The sequence below is a fragment of the Schistocerca cancellata genome, chromosome 2 (genome assembly GCF_023864275.1).
Source record: "Schistocerca cancellata isolate TAMUIC-IGC-003103 chromosome 2, iqSchCanc2.1, whole genome shotgun sequence".
In the NCBI taxonomy this organism is placed as follows: domain Eukaryota; kingdom Metazoa; phylum Arthropoda; class Insecta; order Orthoptera; family Acrididae; genus Schistocerca; species Schistocerca cancellata.
The window spans coordinates 114,598,709-114,616,674 of NC_064627.1; the positions used below are offsets into that span (position 1 = coordinate 114,598,709).

The 17,966-nt window shown below is 40.8% G+C and overlaps 1 protein-coding gene across 1 annotated transcript in view; it reads right to left on the minus strand.

Annotated features, from left to right (window-relative positions):
- Nucleotides 1-6,723: 6,723 nt before the first annotated feature.
- LOC126151414 (elastin-like) overlaps nt 6,724-17,966 on the minus strand; it is a 163,586-nt gene continuing 152,343 nt past the window's right edge. The window contains exons 6-7 of the mRNA XM_049915939.1: nt 15,224-15,311; nt 6,724-7,648 (exon numbers count right to left, since the gene is read on the minus strand). Of these exons, the coding sequence (XP_049771896.1) occupies nt 7,013-7,648; nt 15,224-15,311 (724 nt within the window). The 3' untranslated portion in view covers nt 6,724-7,012. The remainder of the gene's footprint in view (nt 7,649-15,223; nt 15,312-17,966) is intronic.

Genomic DNA, 17,966 nt, shown 5'->3' on the forward strand with positions numbered 1-17,966 from the left:
TAGGCCCTGATCGTCGCAGGTCTCTTACAGCTTCCAACACGCTTGAAGACTTGCAACAAAGGCTTCATTTAAGGGCTGTACGACAAACAGACTGTCGTGCTTTTACATGTGGAACGTGGGATGAATTTGGTGAGGCTGCATTTGTTTGTGTTGTATTAGCTGTCTATGTTAATCATAAATTAGTCGACATAGTGGGGTGGATCAAAAATGTAGGCATCATAACGCATTAAAATTGAAGGGAGAAACGGTTGGCAAGCGTGGCTCTAGTGGAAAAATCTCACATCCAGTACTAGGTGAGCCAGAGGCACGAATGTAATGACTCAAGGCATGTTTTAAATATAATTAGAACTTATAATGCATGCATTCAATTTCTACGTACAGCAAAATAATAGAAACACATTCATTATGTATCTACACACCGGCACTGCAAACGTATGTCTCTGCATATACACAGACATATCCACCAATACCATGATTTCTACAAGGACTACAATGGGTCTACACCTTTGCTGACTCACCAATACCATACTCTCTACCAGGACTACAGTGGGTCTGCTCTGTGATGACCTACCTACCAATCTTCTTCAAAACGTCGAATGACTCTGCTGTGGGTTTGCTCTGTTGTGGCCCATTATCTGTCAGCATGTCAAGAGTCAGCACTGTCTTTCCGTTGGAAGGACAACACTACTTCTTCAAGACTGCATGGAAATCCACTACTTCTGTGTGCAATTTCTTTTACTAATGAAACTTTGTGAAAAAAATCTGTAATTACTATTATGATGAATGATCAGGACTATCTTTATGGACTGTGACAAAATTTTAGCTTTTGACCAACATTGTATCAAAAAGTGTGTGCATTTGATTTTATCAAATCATTATTGGCCACTGCCCAAAAATATTTTGTAAAATTTTTTGTGGGGAGCATGGGGGCTATGTAAGTAGGCTGTTTATGTTTTCTTTATGTAAGTAGGCTGTTTATGTTTTCTTTATGTAAGTAGGCTGTTTATGTTTTCTTATTGGCAACGTTACGTAGCACTCTGTATGAAAATCACTGGCTGTGCTGTGTGCAGTCTGTGGTCAGTTTGCATTGTTGTCAGCCATTGTAGTGTTGGGCAGCGGCAGCTGGATGTGAACAGCGCGTAGCGTTGTGCAGTTGGAGGTGAGCCGCCAGCAGTGGTGGATGTGAGGAGAGAGATGGCGGAGTTTTGTAATTTGAAATTGAACTGCTATATATATTATGACTATTAAGGTAAATACATTGTTTGTTCTCTATTAATACCTTTCATTTGCTAACTATCCCTATCAGTAGTTAGTGCCTTCCGTAGTTTGAATCTTTTATTTAGCTGGCAATAGTGGCGCTCGTTGTATTGCAGTAGTTCGAGTAATGAAGATTTTTGTGAGGTAAGTTATTTGTGAAAGGTATAGTTTAATGTTTCTCAGGGCCATTCTTTTGCAGGGATCTTTGATAGTCAGATTGCGTTGCGCTAAAAATATTGTGTGTCAGTTTAAGCACAGTCTTGTATAATTGTTCTAAGGGGACGTTTCAGTATCTACACACCGGCACTGCAAACGTATGTCTCTGCATATACACAGACATATCCTAAAATTACTAACTTGCCTATTCACCATCACTCATCGGAACAAAACTACCGATATGCGAGCGAAGCAGTGGGTAACAGCTAGTAAGAATATAATAAAAGAATTTACGAAGTTGGTTTAAAAGATAAATAAACTAAAAACATGTAATCAAAAATTTTAATCACGCAAACTGCCAACGAAGTCACAGAACACGTTGAGTTTTTGTACTTAGCAAAAGAAATTAACAAAAGTGTAAAAATATCCTACTGTGCTGTTGCTAAACGAATGAACGATTTTCAGATTTCTGTATGTCCAGAAAATGAAGTTTAGTATCGACGCGCATTACCACTAAGACCGTGAGGCATGGAATTTTAATGCAAAAAGCCAATAACTTAAGGTTACTCAGTGATCAAGGGAATAATATCTGTTAGAATTGATACGAGCGACAGGAAACAAACAAATGCCTCAGGCAACAAACGCAGTGGAAGAAATAAATATGTCTGAATGTAATAATGGTCAACATTTTTAGACGGACTTGAAAAGACAAACACTACTTAAAGGAGGGCATGTATGTTAAATTAGAAAACATCGTGGACGAACCTGGACGTAAACAGCTGACGAATGTAAAGAATGGAAAGTCTGGAGGACGCATTTGTGCAACAGTACATGTTGAATGGGCTACTGGTGATAATGACAATTCTTCTTACGCTGGCGTGTTAAGTGAATTGAAGATTACAGTGCTACACTACTATCCAAGTGTCTCAAACAGGCTGCAGTAACCATCAATATGTTGCTATAATTAACAGTGCAGATTGTACACATTGACGATTATACTAGAAAATACTTATTTTAAAGCAGTAGGCACTTCGGAAGTAAATCATATCTGTCACTGTTCAACTTTTTTTTTTATTTCAATAGGTGTTCGGAACAGACTCTATCACTTCTATTATCAGAGCGCCAGAATTCTCTCCTGATCACTAAATTTTCAGTGAGGAGCACGTAAATCGTAACATGAACAACGCAAATGAAACTGGAGCTGTCGTTTGAAGTCTAGCATAAGCCTGAAGTTTGCTAAGGCTGAATAAACATTTCGATCTGAAACTAACGTCTGTGATAATCATCCATTCCTTCGTTAGTGAAACGTGCTATGTAAGCTTTATATTTACCAATATATTTCTAATTAAAGTTTCCCTTACCAACCTAAATTCGGTACAAACACATTTGCATCGAGCTAATATTTCCTGATATCTTTATACGAAATAATCTGTACCTATTACACAAAGAGGCTAACTTAAAATGTATTTCAACTAGGAATAGTTTAAGCGAGAAATTAAGAAGTAGTAATCAACTAAAAAATAGGAAAAAATTACAGCTTGTGGACAACAGCGTATCAGATGAGCACGCATAATTGGGCAAAATTTTTTTAGCAATATATAAGAAACCTACAAAATCTAAAAATAAGCCGATACAAACCGTCATGAAATACTGCATGCCCTCTCAGCCATTGGCCGATTCTTAAAATTTCCAGAACAGGTGAATAAACTACGTAAAGGTCACATTAAGAAACATTGTAAGAGGTTCAAATGTTTAAAAGTCGTCACAATGAGTTTATTGCGCTTCGTAGTGTGCTAATCGTATTTGCAAACATGTAGGAAGCACCAAAAATATTTAGCACTCCACTAGAAAGAACAGTATTCCCTATATTAAAAAGTAGCGGTTTCAACGTAAAGCACAGTAAGGATGCAAATGCATTTCTGTGGGCTTTAATGCTTGTCTGATGGTAACGTCTGGTGGAAAGTCGGATGTTCTTGCAGAAACACTAGGGGATAGTGTTGTACCTAGAGGGTACTGCACCTAGGAACACAGGATGTTTCCTGGTTGGTCTCTCAAACTTCTTACTGATTTAGAATCACATGAAGGAAAGCACACTGAAACCATCATGAGCAGATATTGTTATTTTCTCTGTTTTCGGTGTGAGGCTTGTTTTGTGTTTTGTATAGCGTTTTTTAATGTTATGGACTCTACATATTTAAGTTCTATATAGTATATTCACATAGTTTCATCTTGAGTAAAATTCCGTATTTTTTTAAAATTAGGTGCATAACTTCTGGGTTTAAGCCATATTTCGTCGGTCGTGTATCATATTGTATCTTAAAATGGAAGAAAATCTTCTACTACGAAACACGCAGTATTTGGAAACGAAATGAGTTTGTTTAATTTATTAACAATTTTGCCTGTTATAAAAATTGAAATATCTGTTACTTTTTAGTGGCTTGTCTGATTCAGAATGTTTTTAACTTGTAACTGTTTGGTGATATGTGTGTATCAGAGTAATAACCTAAGACAAAGACTCTTAAATACAGCACTCACAAGATTTTTCTCTACTTCAACACTTTTAAGTTTGAATATAAAATTTGTTCCTAGTTACATACCATGTTGTACTAGGGATAGCTTTTCCAATTTCGAGAAACAATACTTCTCCGGAGAAATTTTTGTAATTTCAGAAAGACAGTAGCACACCAATAATCAACATTACCGTTTTAAAAGGAATACGCAAGTACGATACACTTCTATTATAATAGATGGTGTTGCACTATACTCTCCCGTACTACATTTCTACGAGGTAACTGGTCATCACCTACAGGTGATATTTATTCTTCAGTTTCTGGGTCCATCCTGTTTATGTGGCAGCGATCGGTGAAAGGGAAGCTGGCGTCCAAAGCGACTTGTTAGGGAAACAAATTACGGGTGTCGCGGTGACTGACGAATAATACCCACCCTCAACAAAGAGATCCTTGTGCTTTCCCATGGGAAAGTTACTGGAGCTTTAAATTTTAATTATTTCTGATGGCGTCGTCGCCGCCGCCTGTAAATCGAAACAGAAAATTCTAGTAAAAGAAACCATCTCTGCTGCTAAACCTCTTATCTGTTACTCATCTGCAAGGAGTATTATGAATATTGTTTTGCAGCCACAGTGGTTTCCTTTGCCTGGATGGTTGGATGCCGCTCGTCCTCACTACGAGCTACCGTCAGTTTGTTTGTAAAGAATTCTTTCTTCTGCAAGCAGATTCAGTGCCTGAGAACCTTATCAGTAAGGATTTGCTATTCTCGATGACAAGATCGAGAGCGCTTCACAGGACATTCACTGGTTTTATGTGAAGAAACTTTGTCTTATTCTGTTGTTTCCCAAAAGAAAAAAGATGAAAGGAATCTACTGGCGCACAGTTGAATGTGGCACCCGAATATGATAATGATGCTAATGTAAGCTGAAATAAAATTGTTATATTATAAACGACGTATGTCTTTGAGAGGCTTTATAAAGCGGATCACTGACTGTGCAAGACCGCAGAGCCAAGGATATTGCTTCTGGTCTGAGACTGTAGTGTCGAAGTAAGAGCGTGCTTGGTGCACAGTAGGTCTGTGATCGGAAAAGTGTGGAAAAGGCAGTTTTTATGGTGTCCTCTTTGAAGCCACCAAGAGTTAGATTATAATGGAGGAATTATGAGTACATGTATTATTGGAAATAGAAACGTGGAACCCAAAGTCTTAACGCAAGCAAGGTAAAGATGTTAAATAATTATGACTTTAGTTTTGCCAGCGCGTTAGTATAGATGATCTGGCTGATAATTGTCAATTGTTGAGTAACCCCAGAATGTACATAAACTGATTTGATGTAAATGCTAGTTAGATATTTCTCTTTTGTAGTATTTCTAAGATTTGTTAACACAGCTATAACTAATTTGATTATTTGTATTTATACCTTTTAAGTGAGCTTAGATAATGCTTGCTGTATAAGTCTGTTTGTGGCTCAATTAGTAAATATGATGTGATTTTCTGAGTAATGTACTTTCAGTTGTCAGATGCTTTGAAAAGCCAGACTTAACTAGCCATATAATTTCTCTAAAAATCAGTGTAAGTAATTCACCTCCCTGTACAGGTCACGTGTTTTCCAAAGAAGTTGGATTTTTCTTAAAAAATGGTTCAAATGACTCTGAGCACAATGGGACTTAACTTCTGTGGCCATCAGTCCCCTAGAACTTAGAACTACTTAAACCTAACCAACCTAAGGACATCACACACATCCATGCCCGAGGCAGGATTCGAACCTGCGACCGTAGCAGCCGCGCGGTTCCGGACTGAGCGCTTAAAACCGCTAGACCACCGCGGCCGGCGATTTTTCTTAAGTGTTTTCATTTATCAGCCAAACGAAAATTCCCAAGTATTGCTCTCAGCATTGCGCACTGCTGAGCCTGTAGTTAGCATATTTATATTTTTTATGAGAGACCAGAATATATCGCGTTTCACAGTTGCTGCTTTAGAGTTAAGACAATTTAGTTTATTTGCTATGTGCACATGGACCAAAGTTGCCAGTTTTTAACAGGGCCAGAGGATTCAGTGCCTAAGGGGCTGAATTTATTTTACAGCGACTGTAATTCTTTATTGGTACTGGGAGTAGCATTGCCCAATCAGTTCGTATAAGGTTTTGCTGACAATAACACAGAGTAAGTACACCACTTGCACTTACAAGACACTACACGAAAACTCCAGTTATGTATCCATTCGTCAGTTCAGCCATTCATTCATTGTATTAAAAACAAATTTTGTAAAGAACGTTACAATATAAGTGTAATTTTTGTAATAAATTTTAAAAAGATTTACTAGTTTCGAAATTATACGCGATGTAACCCACACTTTAGTGGAAATGAGTCTGAACTGAACTTTGAAACATTTTCAAGCAATAAAAGAAATTAACTTCCCACTAAGAATGACGTATTACATTAATGGTTCAAATGGTTCAAATGGATTTGAGCACTATGCGACTTAATTTCGGAGGGCATCAGTCGCCTATAAATTAGAACTAATTAAACCAAACTAACCTAAGGACATCACAGATATCCATTCCCGAGGCAGGATTCGAACCTGCGACCGTAGCGGTGGCTCGGCTCCAGACTGTAGCGCCTAGAACCGCACGGCCACCCCGGCCGGCTATTACATTAATGGGTCAAGAAAAAAGTGAATTAAGAAATATAATTTATCCGAAGATTGAAAGGAAGAGTTATTCTTCTAATATGATTGGGAGAATGAAAAACAGTGGCATGTATTGTGATTCAAATAGGACATCATTTTTAGTATAAACGTATGTATATTAATTGTATCAGTTTATTTAGTAATTTACAGCACATACTTACTCTATCTATATGATTACACTAAATTTAATACAAATGTTTCACTTGACAGTGGATTAATATTATCGGCAAACAACAATCTGTACACTGACAGTTGGCTTTCTTGTTTTAGTAGTAATGCAGTTCATGGTTGCAGACAGTACAAGAGTTGTAATTAGTTGATAAGCTGATGTGGCAGCTGGTGTGACACACGCTTAGATGTGCGCATTTATAGAAACAGTGTGATAAAATCTATCTTTTCCAGTACTTCAGTGGTGACCGAAGCCGCTGGTACCAAAGTAGTCAAGGCTGCCATATCCCGAGTGTCCTAGATAGCTACCGTAGCTGGTGCCATATCCAGAGTGTCCAAAGCCACCGTAGAGTCCTCCAAAGCCTGTGCTCTTGACGACAACTGGGACAGGCTGCTTGACCACTACGGGCTGTGGGACCGGCACGGGCACTGCCTTTGGCACGGAGACTGGGTAAGGTACCGGCTTGGGTACGGGCACAGGGTATGGCTGGGGTACCTTGACAGGGTACGGCCTCACCACGGGCACCGTGACTGGAACCTTGACAGGCACTGGGACCTTCCTCTCCACGGTCACCGGGTACGGCACTGGGACAGGCTTCGTGATGGTCACCGTCTTCACGCCGTAGCTACTGGGGAAGCCTGTGTATCCTCCATAGGCGTTATATCCGCCATACCCGCCGTATCCTCCGTAGCCGCCATATCCGCCAAAGCCTGATCCGTAGTATCCACCATGCCCAATATAACCAGTATCATATCCCCCATAACCTAGGCCTAATAGTCCTCGCTTCTCCGTCTTGCTGTCCCTTCCTTCTGTTTTCGATTCTGCGACTTCTCCTCTCGCCAGGACGAACAATGAAAGAAGTACAGCACACACCTGTAAATGAATACATGTATTAACATACAATCAGCTCTGTAGGTTAAATTCCACTAACATTTTCCTTGCAACATGAAATTCGGTCAGACAAAGGGGTTCGTTCACTAGCAAGTTATCTGGTATGGTATCACACAGTATTGTAAATCACTATCAATGAAACCAATGTTTCGTCAACGGCTTACTCTTGGTCTGCTGGACCACGGGTACTGTTGACTCTGGCCTTGGAAGCCTACACAGTTACATTTACAAACACGAGTGGCTACCCACTTCCCCTAGTAACGCGGTATTGCACCTAAATCTGTTAATGAACAGAAGTACACGTACAAGTATAGTCAGCCACATTTTTGATCGTTACACTATGTATTTCGAACGATTATACATTCATAACTTCAACTGAGATTAAGAAGGGCTAATGGGGACAACAAGTGTCATTGTCTTTGACATGTCATTGGCTGCTTCTGCGAAATACACTTCCACTGCACGCAATATCACTTTATAGAACATCTGTGTTCTGTGTCCACAATTTCTCAGTGACGCTAGTGTACAGGTGGGTGTAGGATGTAGACATACAACCAAAAAAGCGAACGCCACAGCGGGAGACCGTCAACTGCGAACACTGACAAGAATCATTCGCTAACAGACGCAACTAGATGCGCCACAATAAAAGGATGAAGCAGAACTCACTGTCGACTCTGATCCAGTAGGAGAGAGAAACGGACTTAATAGCAGTGTATTGTGTGGTAATCTTAAAAGAAGGAAGACCAGGGTTGAGTATTCAGTCGATGGTGAGAGCTGTAGACACTGAGCATATTTTCGGATTGTGGAAGGAATTCCGCTGTGTCTTTTACAAAGAGATCCACCTGTCGTTGGCCTCGAGCGAGCGAGCAAAACCATAGAAAGTATAGATTTGGTTGGCCAGAAGATGGTTTGAAGCACTGCCGCCATAAATGTGTGTCAGTAAAAGCATTTAGCATCTCACTAGAAACTCAAGTACATCTGCCCTTCTATTCAGTAGAATACGGTTTGCATTCTGTAGCTTCGTCAGTATTTATCCACAGTGTCAATCGGTATTTCAGTTAAATAAACCACCGGCCGTTTTACTGCCGATTATCAATTTCTTTATGCTGTGTTTGTACCTATGAGTATCCTTCGTAATTGGTACCTCGTTTCATCTGGTATCTCTTACAACCTAATTCTCTCGGTTTTTTTATAGGAGTTTCTTGGTATATGTCTGCTTCCATGCGACAAATAATATGACGCTTTCGTAGACAAACGATGCCGAGAAACCTGAAAACATTCAAAATACGCAGTGAGGTTCCAATATGTTCTAAAAACAACGGATATGAACTGTAATATAGGGAAAGAAATTATAAGGGACATTGTTCTACCTAATGGATACGATACATCGATATAAACAAGTAATCATTAATTAATCACGAATCAGAACTGCCAAGAGCAATATTTTATAAAAACGTAATGCATTGAAATTCCAACGATGTTTATTTAGAGAATACGTGACTTTACGTGCTGAACACTTAACGCACTGTAGCGAAGTCTAATGCGTAAAACTTTAGCACCCGACAGTTTTTCACTTTGAACAAAAGCAGTCCTTACTCTTTTGCGATCTCTGTCTCTTCCCCAGACAGAAACACGGCGGTACTGCATGTCTGTCCTAAATTTAACAATTTCTCACGTGAAGGTGCACTAGAAACTGCAAGGTAGTCCCAAACGTGGTGAGGAAAATTGGGCTACGGATTGTTGTACCCTGTCAAACGACAGATGCAGGGCTGTAAAGAACTATCCAACTAACGAACAGAGGAACATATTTTGTGAGCGTGATATGCATCTATGCTCTGATTCTTCACGAAAATTGAAAAAACTGCAGAGCCCTGAAGATAGCAGATCTCCGATTCTTGTTTGCGGCCAAGTTACATGAGTTTAGAGAAGCTAAATGTGTATGATTTTAGATTGAAGAAGTCATTAGAAACAGAATTGGGACAATCATTGCCTACATAATAAAGAAGTCAATGTCATGGTGTGTAGCTCCTGCAGCTCCTGATACAGTTCCCAAGACCAAGAAGATATATAAAGGAGGACCATGTCGTAAGAAAGTAATTACTAAGTCCATATGATTTGGGCTTGGAGCCATGAGTCAGTGTTGATTCTATTCGTATTTAAACATAGTATTCCCCTGAGAAGTGTCGTGGCGTCCCAAATGCAGAAATTTAAAAAAAAATTCATACTAAAAATAAAGAAAATACAAATATGCACAGTAGATCTTGACAGTATTCTCTAAGACATACTATCGCATAGACAATTTCAAAAGGTAGAAGGAGTGCTGGCAGAAGTAAAGTTCTGAAGCTTCTTAGGTAGCTCAGTTTGTAGAGCACTTGCCCCTTGAAAGGCAAGGTCTCGGATTTAGATTCAGGACCGTCATACGATTTGAAACTGCCACCAAGACTCAGATTAGCCCATACCCCGAAACAGAACCAAGATTCGTTCTGGAAACAGTCCTCTAGGATGTGGCTAAGCCATTTCTAAGCAGCTGGTAATCTCTTTTTTTTTTTCAAAAATGAAACTCCCCTGTTTAAAACAACTTGTGTTAATGTGTTAAATATTTGCCATTAAGTGCGTAAGCGATAAAACGTTTAGAAAAAATTCAAACTATGTCGAAAGGTTGTTGAAAGCCACTACAAAAAGTTTTCTCATTACTAAAGTCTGAGTAATTTTCGCTCCGTTATGGGCAAAAGCTATTTTTTACGCATCTAAATGTTTCTGACTTTATATCTTCTGAACTATACGTCGTCCAATGATATATGCGGAAAATGTTTGCACAATTTGTTGTGATTAGAATTAGTGTGTTTGTGGGGTGAAAATAATGTACACACGCTTGTAGAGCGCACCTATATGACTCTGAGAAACGCACTACGTGGACTGCACATATCAGCAGTTTGAATGTGCACAGCGTGTTGTTATCGAAGTCTTAACTGGTGAAAAAGTGACTCCTAGTGAGACACATCGTCGTTTAAAGGCTGTATATGGTGACGATGCTATTGACACGTCTACTGTAAATCGGTGGGTAGTAAAATTTTGTTACTTATTTTCGAATCTTGGATCACAATATTTACTAGTAAACAGGTAATTTATTTCAGACCGTAATGACCATCTTCAGTCCTGAGTAGAGACGTGTAGCATTTGCAACAACACATTTCTACTTAGGTTTGAAGACGGTCATTAAGACGAATCTGAACGTCCGAATAAGCCTCGGAAGGCCTAACGTTACCGACCGACCGCCGTGTCATTCATAGTCTATAGGTGTCACTGGAAGGGGATATCGAGGGGCATATGGTCAGATCACCGCTCTCCCGAAAGTTGTCAGTCTTCATGATCGAAGTGGCTGCTACTCAGTCAAGTAGCCCCTCATTTGGTCTCACAAGGGCTGAGTGCATCCCGCTTGCTAAGTGCTCGGCGAACCCGGATAGTCACCCATTCAAGTGCTAGCCAAGCCTGAAAGCGTTAAACTTCTGTGATTTGATGGGAACAGGTGTTACCACTGGGGCAAGGTTGTTGGCAACGAAGGCAATCATTACCGACTAAAACTAATAAATGAAGTAGATGGTTGTAGCTTCGTCATACGTTGCTTCAGAAATATTTATTTTTTATTTCTGATTGTGACTAGTTATACATACCTATGTCCATTTTCAAACCATCCTTGGCCTAACTGTGACAAACATAGACAATATCACAAGTGCAGAAACTGCCCCAGCAGTAATCAATGAGGTATATGACCGAGTTAATAATAACAAATTACACTACGTAGAGCCGGCCATGGTGACCGAGCGGTTCTAGGCGCTACAATTTTGAACCGCGCGACCGCTACGGTCACAGGTTCGAATCCTGCCTCTGGCATGGATGTGTGTGATGTCCTTAGGTTAGTTAGGTTTAAGTATTTCTGAATTCTGTGGGACTGATGAGTTCAGAAATTAAGTCCCATAGTGCTCAGCGCCAATTGAACCGTTTTTTGAACACCACGTAGGACGGACATTAGAGAACTAATCACCGTCAAGAAAATAAAAAGAGATACTTCACAGTGCATCATATGACGAAGATACAACCATTTATATAAATTAAAAGCGCCAGTCATGGATCTTTTCTTCACCTCCAGCATGCTGAAAAATCGAAATTAATAAACTTGTGATCCAACACTGGAATTATAATGAAGCTGGATCGCTGAATATGTTTTCGTGACAAAGACACAACTTAAAACCTCCGTGGTTGCGAACTTGGAAAAGCCATAGTTGTTGAAACACACAGCGGACTTTCGTTCACTGCCACAGGCGATAAACATCGCAAACTCGTAGACAATTTGATTCAGAATGGCCGCCGTATCACTCAGTATCTTATTGCGAACCATGTTAGAATGTCCAAGGAACGTATAGGGTTCATTATTGATCAGTTAGGAAACCATGAAGTCTGTGCAGGATTAGCGCGACGCCGTTTCATAGACGAAACAGACAGAGTCGAGCAACTTTTGCTACGAGCAACTTTGCAGCGCTACAGTGACGAAGCAAACGACTTTCTTTCGAATATAGTGACGGGGGACAAGTCATGGGGTCCATCAATGCGACTCAGAAGCGAAAAGACAGAGTGCAGAATGTCGACATCCGTCTTCTCCTCAAGCGAAGAAGTTCAAAACAGAACCACCTACATAAAATTCTTTTGACTCTTTTGGTACTCTCTTCGAGTTTGTTAACCGATTGCTGGTGCAAGAGGCGCCGGTAAATTCTTCTCAATACGTAAAGACTAAACCTCCTCCTACGTCGAGTTTGTCGTTTTAGAGGCAGTCTGGCGCCAATAATCTTCCAACATGACAACGCTCGTCCACGTACCTCGCGCCCAACTGAAGAGGCTCTGCAAAATCTGAAGTTTGAACCCATTCCACAGCCTCCTTAATCCCTCAGTCTTGGGCCTCAAACGATGAGGTGAAAGGAGCAGTCGAGTCCTGGGTTTGAAGACAGTTGGGAGAATTTTTCCATGACGGAACGAATAAACTTGTTACACGCTGGGAGAAATATGTTGCTCTTAATGACTGTGTTGAAAAATAAATACATTATTTTGAAGCTTAGTAATTGTAGTTTAATGTACTTCCTGTCCGATCTTCCTAATTGTTTTTGTTCGTGTTCCACAAGGATGTGGGCATTGCTTGCCGGCCTATCATAGTTGTAAGTAAGTTATAAATTAAAATGTCATGCCAGATACTGAAGTTTTACTCCGTCGGCGAAAATGTAGTGAGCAAGAAATTTTTTCCTAACACCATTTTACGTGGGGGCGAAAGAATGGCGGAGGGCGGTGGGGGTGGGAGAGTGTCTGCGATAGACTGTTCTTAAAGTTATGGATAAAGTTCGTAAAGGTTTAAAACCATGTTTAATGTTTGTTGGAAGTCACAAACTGCTCTCATTCTCAAATACTGGATAAATATAGTTTGGCTATTTGCGCCCCATTAATTACTCTGTCTGAACACATATACACAGTTTCTAACTGCAGTACTAGGTTTAAAGTTTGACATAAGATTGTACTTCTTAATGAGTAACTTTCTACAGCATTTTTAATTGTTCAATTCTGTCAATAATAATCTGAAATTCTGAAAATCAAGTTTTGTTGCCCTGGAAGCCGTTATATAAGCAACCGGCAACTTTCTTGCACAACTGCTAGTCCAGGAAGGTATGCAAGGTAGCTTTGTGATGTTTGGAAGGTAGGCGTAGATGTACTAGCGAAGGGAGATGGGTAGAAAGGTTGTAAGTCGTGCTGTGATTCCTAAAACGCTAGACCTGGGGTAAGGCAAAGGTCCTAGATTCGGGTTCTGATCCGGCATACACTTTTAATCTGCCAGGCCTTTTTAGTTAACAAATTGTTCCACTACGTTTGACAGAAGTTTTCGGAAGGCTTCCACAACTTAAAGGAAAATGCTGAACTTCAAATTTCCTCCCAAATCCTGTTTTAACAAGAATTTAACAAGGGATCGGATGACAAACAGCCATTCCTACTGTCTGAATCAGGGAATGAAATGTATTATTTACACACACACAAGGATTGTAGGGACAGTGTTGTCATAGCCATAAATTTTAAGTTGTTCAAATTCTACTTTCCTGGCCAGGTATTTTCTCATTTGTTAATTTTGAAAAATGAAGAAACCGCAGAACAGTTGCTATATCCACAGTTTTGTACTGTGTACACAATCGGCTACAAAATGGACTTGTACAGGTGCAGCTGCCCCATCAGAAGAACTTGTAGTTGTTAATTAGGTATTTAGTCTCAAATATTTTCAACTTGGAGCAATGTCTGTCCTGTTCCTGAAAAGATCTGAACTCTGCAATGAGCTGAATTTTGATACAACCCACCCTCCCACTTTGGCAGGAAGAAAAATGTAAGGAGATAAAAAACTCTCTCAATTTGGAACCGCTCACTGGGATCTGGCTGAAGCGAACGTAGCTGTACGAGAATGTAATGATATCTTGTATGACGTTTCCCAGACGAACTACGATGAGCCAGTAGAATCACGAACAGCTATAGAGTATCTAGGCGTATACATTTGACACGAATGCAGCTCGAACCAACATATAAATCGTCATCTGGTGTAGCCAAATTCAAAACGGCGATTTACAAGAAAAACCCTAAGAAAGCGTAATCGACGAACGGCAGAGATTCCGTACAAACCACCACGGTGGAACTATTGCTGAGTATTGTGCATGGAGCTCAATGCTAAAATCGATCTCGGCGGTAGCAGACAGCATCGGAGACATCTTAACGATGCGTAATTCATCAAGAAAATATACAGCTTACAATTTCCTCATAAGGACTATTCTCACTGTTCATGGGCCTGCGAAACTCACCGAATTGTATTAATGGAAGAGAGAGAGCAGATCGGAAATTTACTTAAACTGCTCGTAATATAGCTGATTAGCACGAGAGCGTCATAGAACTCTGCAAACGCTAATGGGACAGCTTGTAAGAATGACATAGTGCCTTACTTTTCAAGACTCCAGGAGACCAAGTTCCGGTACGACTCAGGAAACGTAGTACCTTTCCCCATCCCAAACACTGAGTAACAACCAAGAGAATAAAATTTGAAGAAAGCGAATCTTTTGCACAAGGAATCTAACGTCATTTTACTCGCGAGCAACCCCTCATTTGAATACGGTAGTAAATGTTTGTCATCTCCGTCACACATCTTTCGATAGTTCAAAATGGTTCAAATGGCTCTGAGCACTATGGGACTTAACGTCTGAGGTCATCAGTCCCCTAGAACTTTGAACTACTTAAACCTAACTAACCTAAGGACATCACACACATCCATGCCCGGGGCAGGATTCGAACCTGCGACCGTAGCCACAAGCATGCAAGTAACAGGCAAATGTTAATGTCTTCAGAACAGTGAAAAACTGCTACATCAGTGTTGCTTCTTCAACAGTTTCCACAGCCTTACCTACATTCTTCGGAAAAAAAGGTTAATCACGAATGTACAACTTAGGCAGAGAATACCACTTCACGTCCCTACTCAGATGCCGCAGTACGTACCGGAGTCTTCATAGTCGCACAGTAGCGGTAATCCAGTAGAAAGATGGACCTCACTGATGCCCGTGGCGTGGACGGTGCCGCTTTTATACTGAAATTGCGAAAATCCGCCGGCGTGTTGTCTGCCCATTCCGGACGCAGGAGTTACACTCTGACGCGCACAAGCTCGTCTTACCCCACACTACGTGGCTTAACTGTTCTCGATCTCGCGGGTCGCAGCTCTTGTGTAAAGGTTACACCGCGGCTGAAGGAGAGGCCTTGGCTCCAAGGCACAGTAACACTGACTATGGCGTCCTCCCCAGGCACACGAAGCCGTAATTGCAAGAGAATGTTGAGTACAACTACAAGGTTTGTATCTACAGGGTTCAAAATATTTGTATATGCAATGTGTCACGATAACACTTCATACTTTCATAAAAGTGCCAAAATAATTCGAAACTATACTTCTAACAGGTGATAAAGCAAATCGGAGTGAATGTTTTTAGGTCTAGACAAATGATCTTGCGTGTTAGTTATTTTAATTTATTTATTTATCGTATGGCAATGCAGACACATAAGAAACAAACAGACAAATCACTAATATAACAAACGTTAATAATTGCAAACTAACACTACTAATACAACAAAGTTTACGGATTACAAACATCAGGTCTATTATTATAATCTATCGACTCCGAGTTGCGAGCAGGAAGTCGTCGGGGCTCCCATTATAGGCTCTTCTGGAACACTCTTCAACACTGTGGCTGATGGTCTGACTTTCTCCGCAGTCACACTGAGGGGATGGTATTTTACCCCATTTATACAGGGAGTAAGCAAATCTGCCATGACGAGTTCTAATTCTATTTACAGTGGACCACGTTTTGCGTGGTAGGTCAAAACCAGGTGACTTTTGTGTGATGCAAGGCATGTTATGATTTTGCCATGCGTTCCATTTTTCAGACCATGCGTTTGTGATACTGAAACCTTCTTGTACACAGTTCCTTGCTGTTCTTGTTGGCGGGTTCCTAGATCGAAGCCTGTTAGTGTTTGCAGCCTCAACGTCTTGGTGGATTGGCAGGCTTGGATTTCCCATGATGTTTTTGTATTCACGTACAAGGGCGTCAGTACGTCGCAGGTGTGGCGGCGGGATGTGGCTTAATATTGGGAGCCATTGCTTTGGAGTGGGTTTAATTACTCCAGAAATCATCCTTAGAGTGTTATACAACTGGACATCCACCTTTTTTACATGTGAGCTGTTTAGCCAAATCGGAGCACAGTGCCGAGCGAGGCGGCGCAGTGGGTAGACACTGGACTCGCATTCGGGAGGACGACGGTTCAATCCCGGGTCCGGCCATCCTGATTTAGGTTTTCCGTGATTTCCCTAAATCACTCCAGGCAAATGCTGGGGTGGTTCCTCTAAAAGGGCACGGCCGACTTCCTTCCCCATCCTTCCTTAATCCGATGAGACCGATGACCACGCTGTCTGGTCTCCTTCCCCAAACAACCAACCAACCGGAGCACAGTATTCGGCAGCCGAGAGTACAATTGCTAAAGAAGAGGTGCGGAGAATGGAGGCCGTTGCTCGCCAGGTAGTACCACAGAGTTTTTGAATAATGTTATTTCTTGTCTTTAATTTTTCGGCAGTCTTTGTTAGGTGCTCTTTAAAAGATAGTGTTCTGTCCAGCGTCATGCCCAAGTACTTCGGAGTTTTATTATGCCTGAGAACGGTGTTTTGCCGGCCGGGGTGGCCAAGCGGTTAGAGGCGCTACAGTCTGGAACCGCGCGAGCGCTACGGTCGCAGGTTCGAATCCTGCCTCGGCATGGATGTGTGTGATGTCCTTAGGTTAGTTAGGTTTAAGTAGTTCTAAGTTCTATGGGACTGATGACCTTAGAAGTTAAGCCCCACAGTGCTCAGAGCCAACGGTGTTTTCAAATCGACTGTTGAGTTCCTTTCCAGCGAGTTTGTTGTTGAGATGGAAGCAACTAACCTCTGTTTTGGAAGCATTTGGTTGAAGTGCCCACTTCACCTATTATCTTCAGGACCTTCGTTAGGATATCCTCAGATGCTTCAGTTGTGCTACATCTTGTAGCGAGGACCCTATCGTCAGCATACCCGAACTTTCTTGATTGTGTTTCCGGCAGGTCTGCAATATAGAGGCTAAACAGCAGTGGTGCAAGCACATATCCTTGTGGTAAGCCACTCTTTAGTTTTTTGATGGAGCTGTAGTCAGTGTCCATACTTATTTGGAACACCCTATCATTGAGCATGCTGTCTATTAAGCGTGCTATAGATTTGCAAGGAATTACTCGAAGAATTTTGTACACGATGCCTTCTCTCCACACAGTGTCGTAAGCTGCTGAGAGGTCAATAAAGGCGACTGATGTTTTCAATTTTCTCTGGAATCCCGCCTCAATTTTAATTAATAGTTGCAAACAAATCATCAAAAACAGATGTATCTTACAACGGGGGCTTTGTTTGCTGATACAGACCTATCTCGGATCTCTTTCATCGTACGTATCATGTTGTAACCGTACTGAGCTGGTGGATTTTAACAGCACGTTGAGAATGATTGTCAGTTAATAAAGTGAAAAGCAAAATTTTGAGAATACTTGGTACATCACAGTACTCCTTAGTAATGTGATAAAAAATTACCTAGTGGGCATCACAACGACTGTTAATGGTCTTAAACGCAATGCTGTGGTCAATTACTCCGAGGTGTAACAATGACTAATAGTCGAAGTTTATCATACGTTTTTTTACACTTAT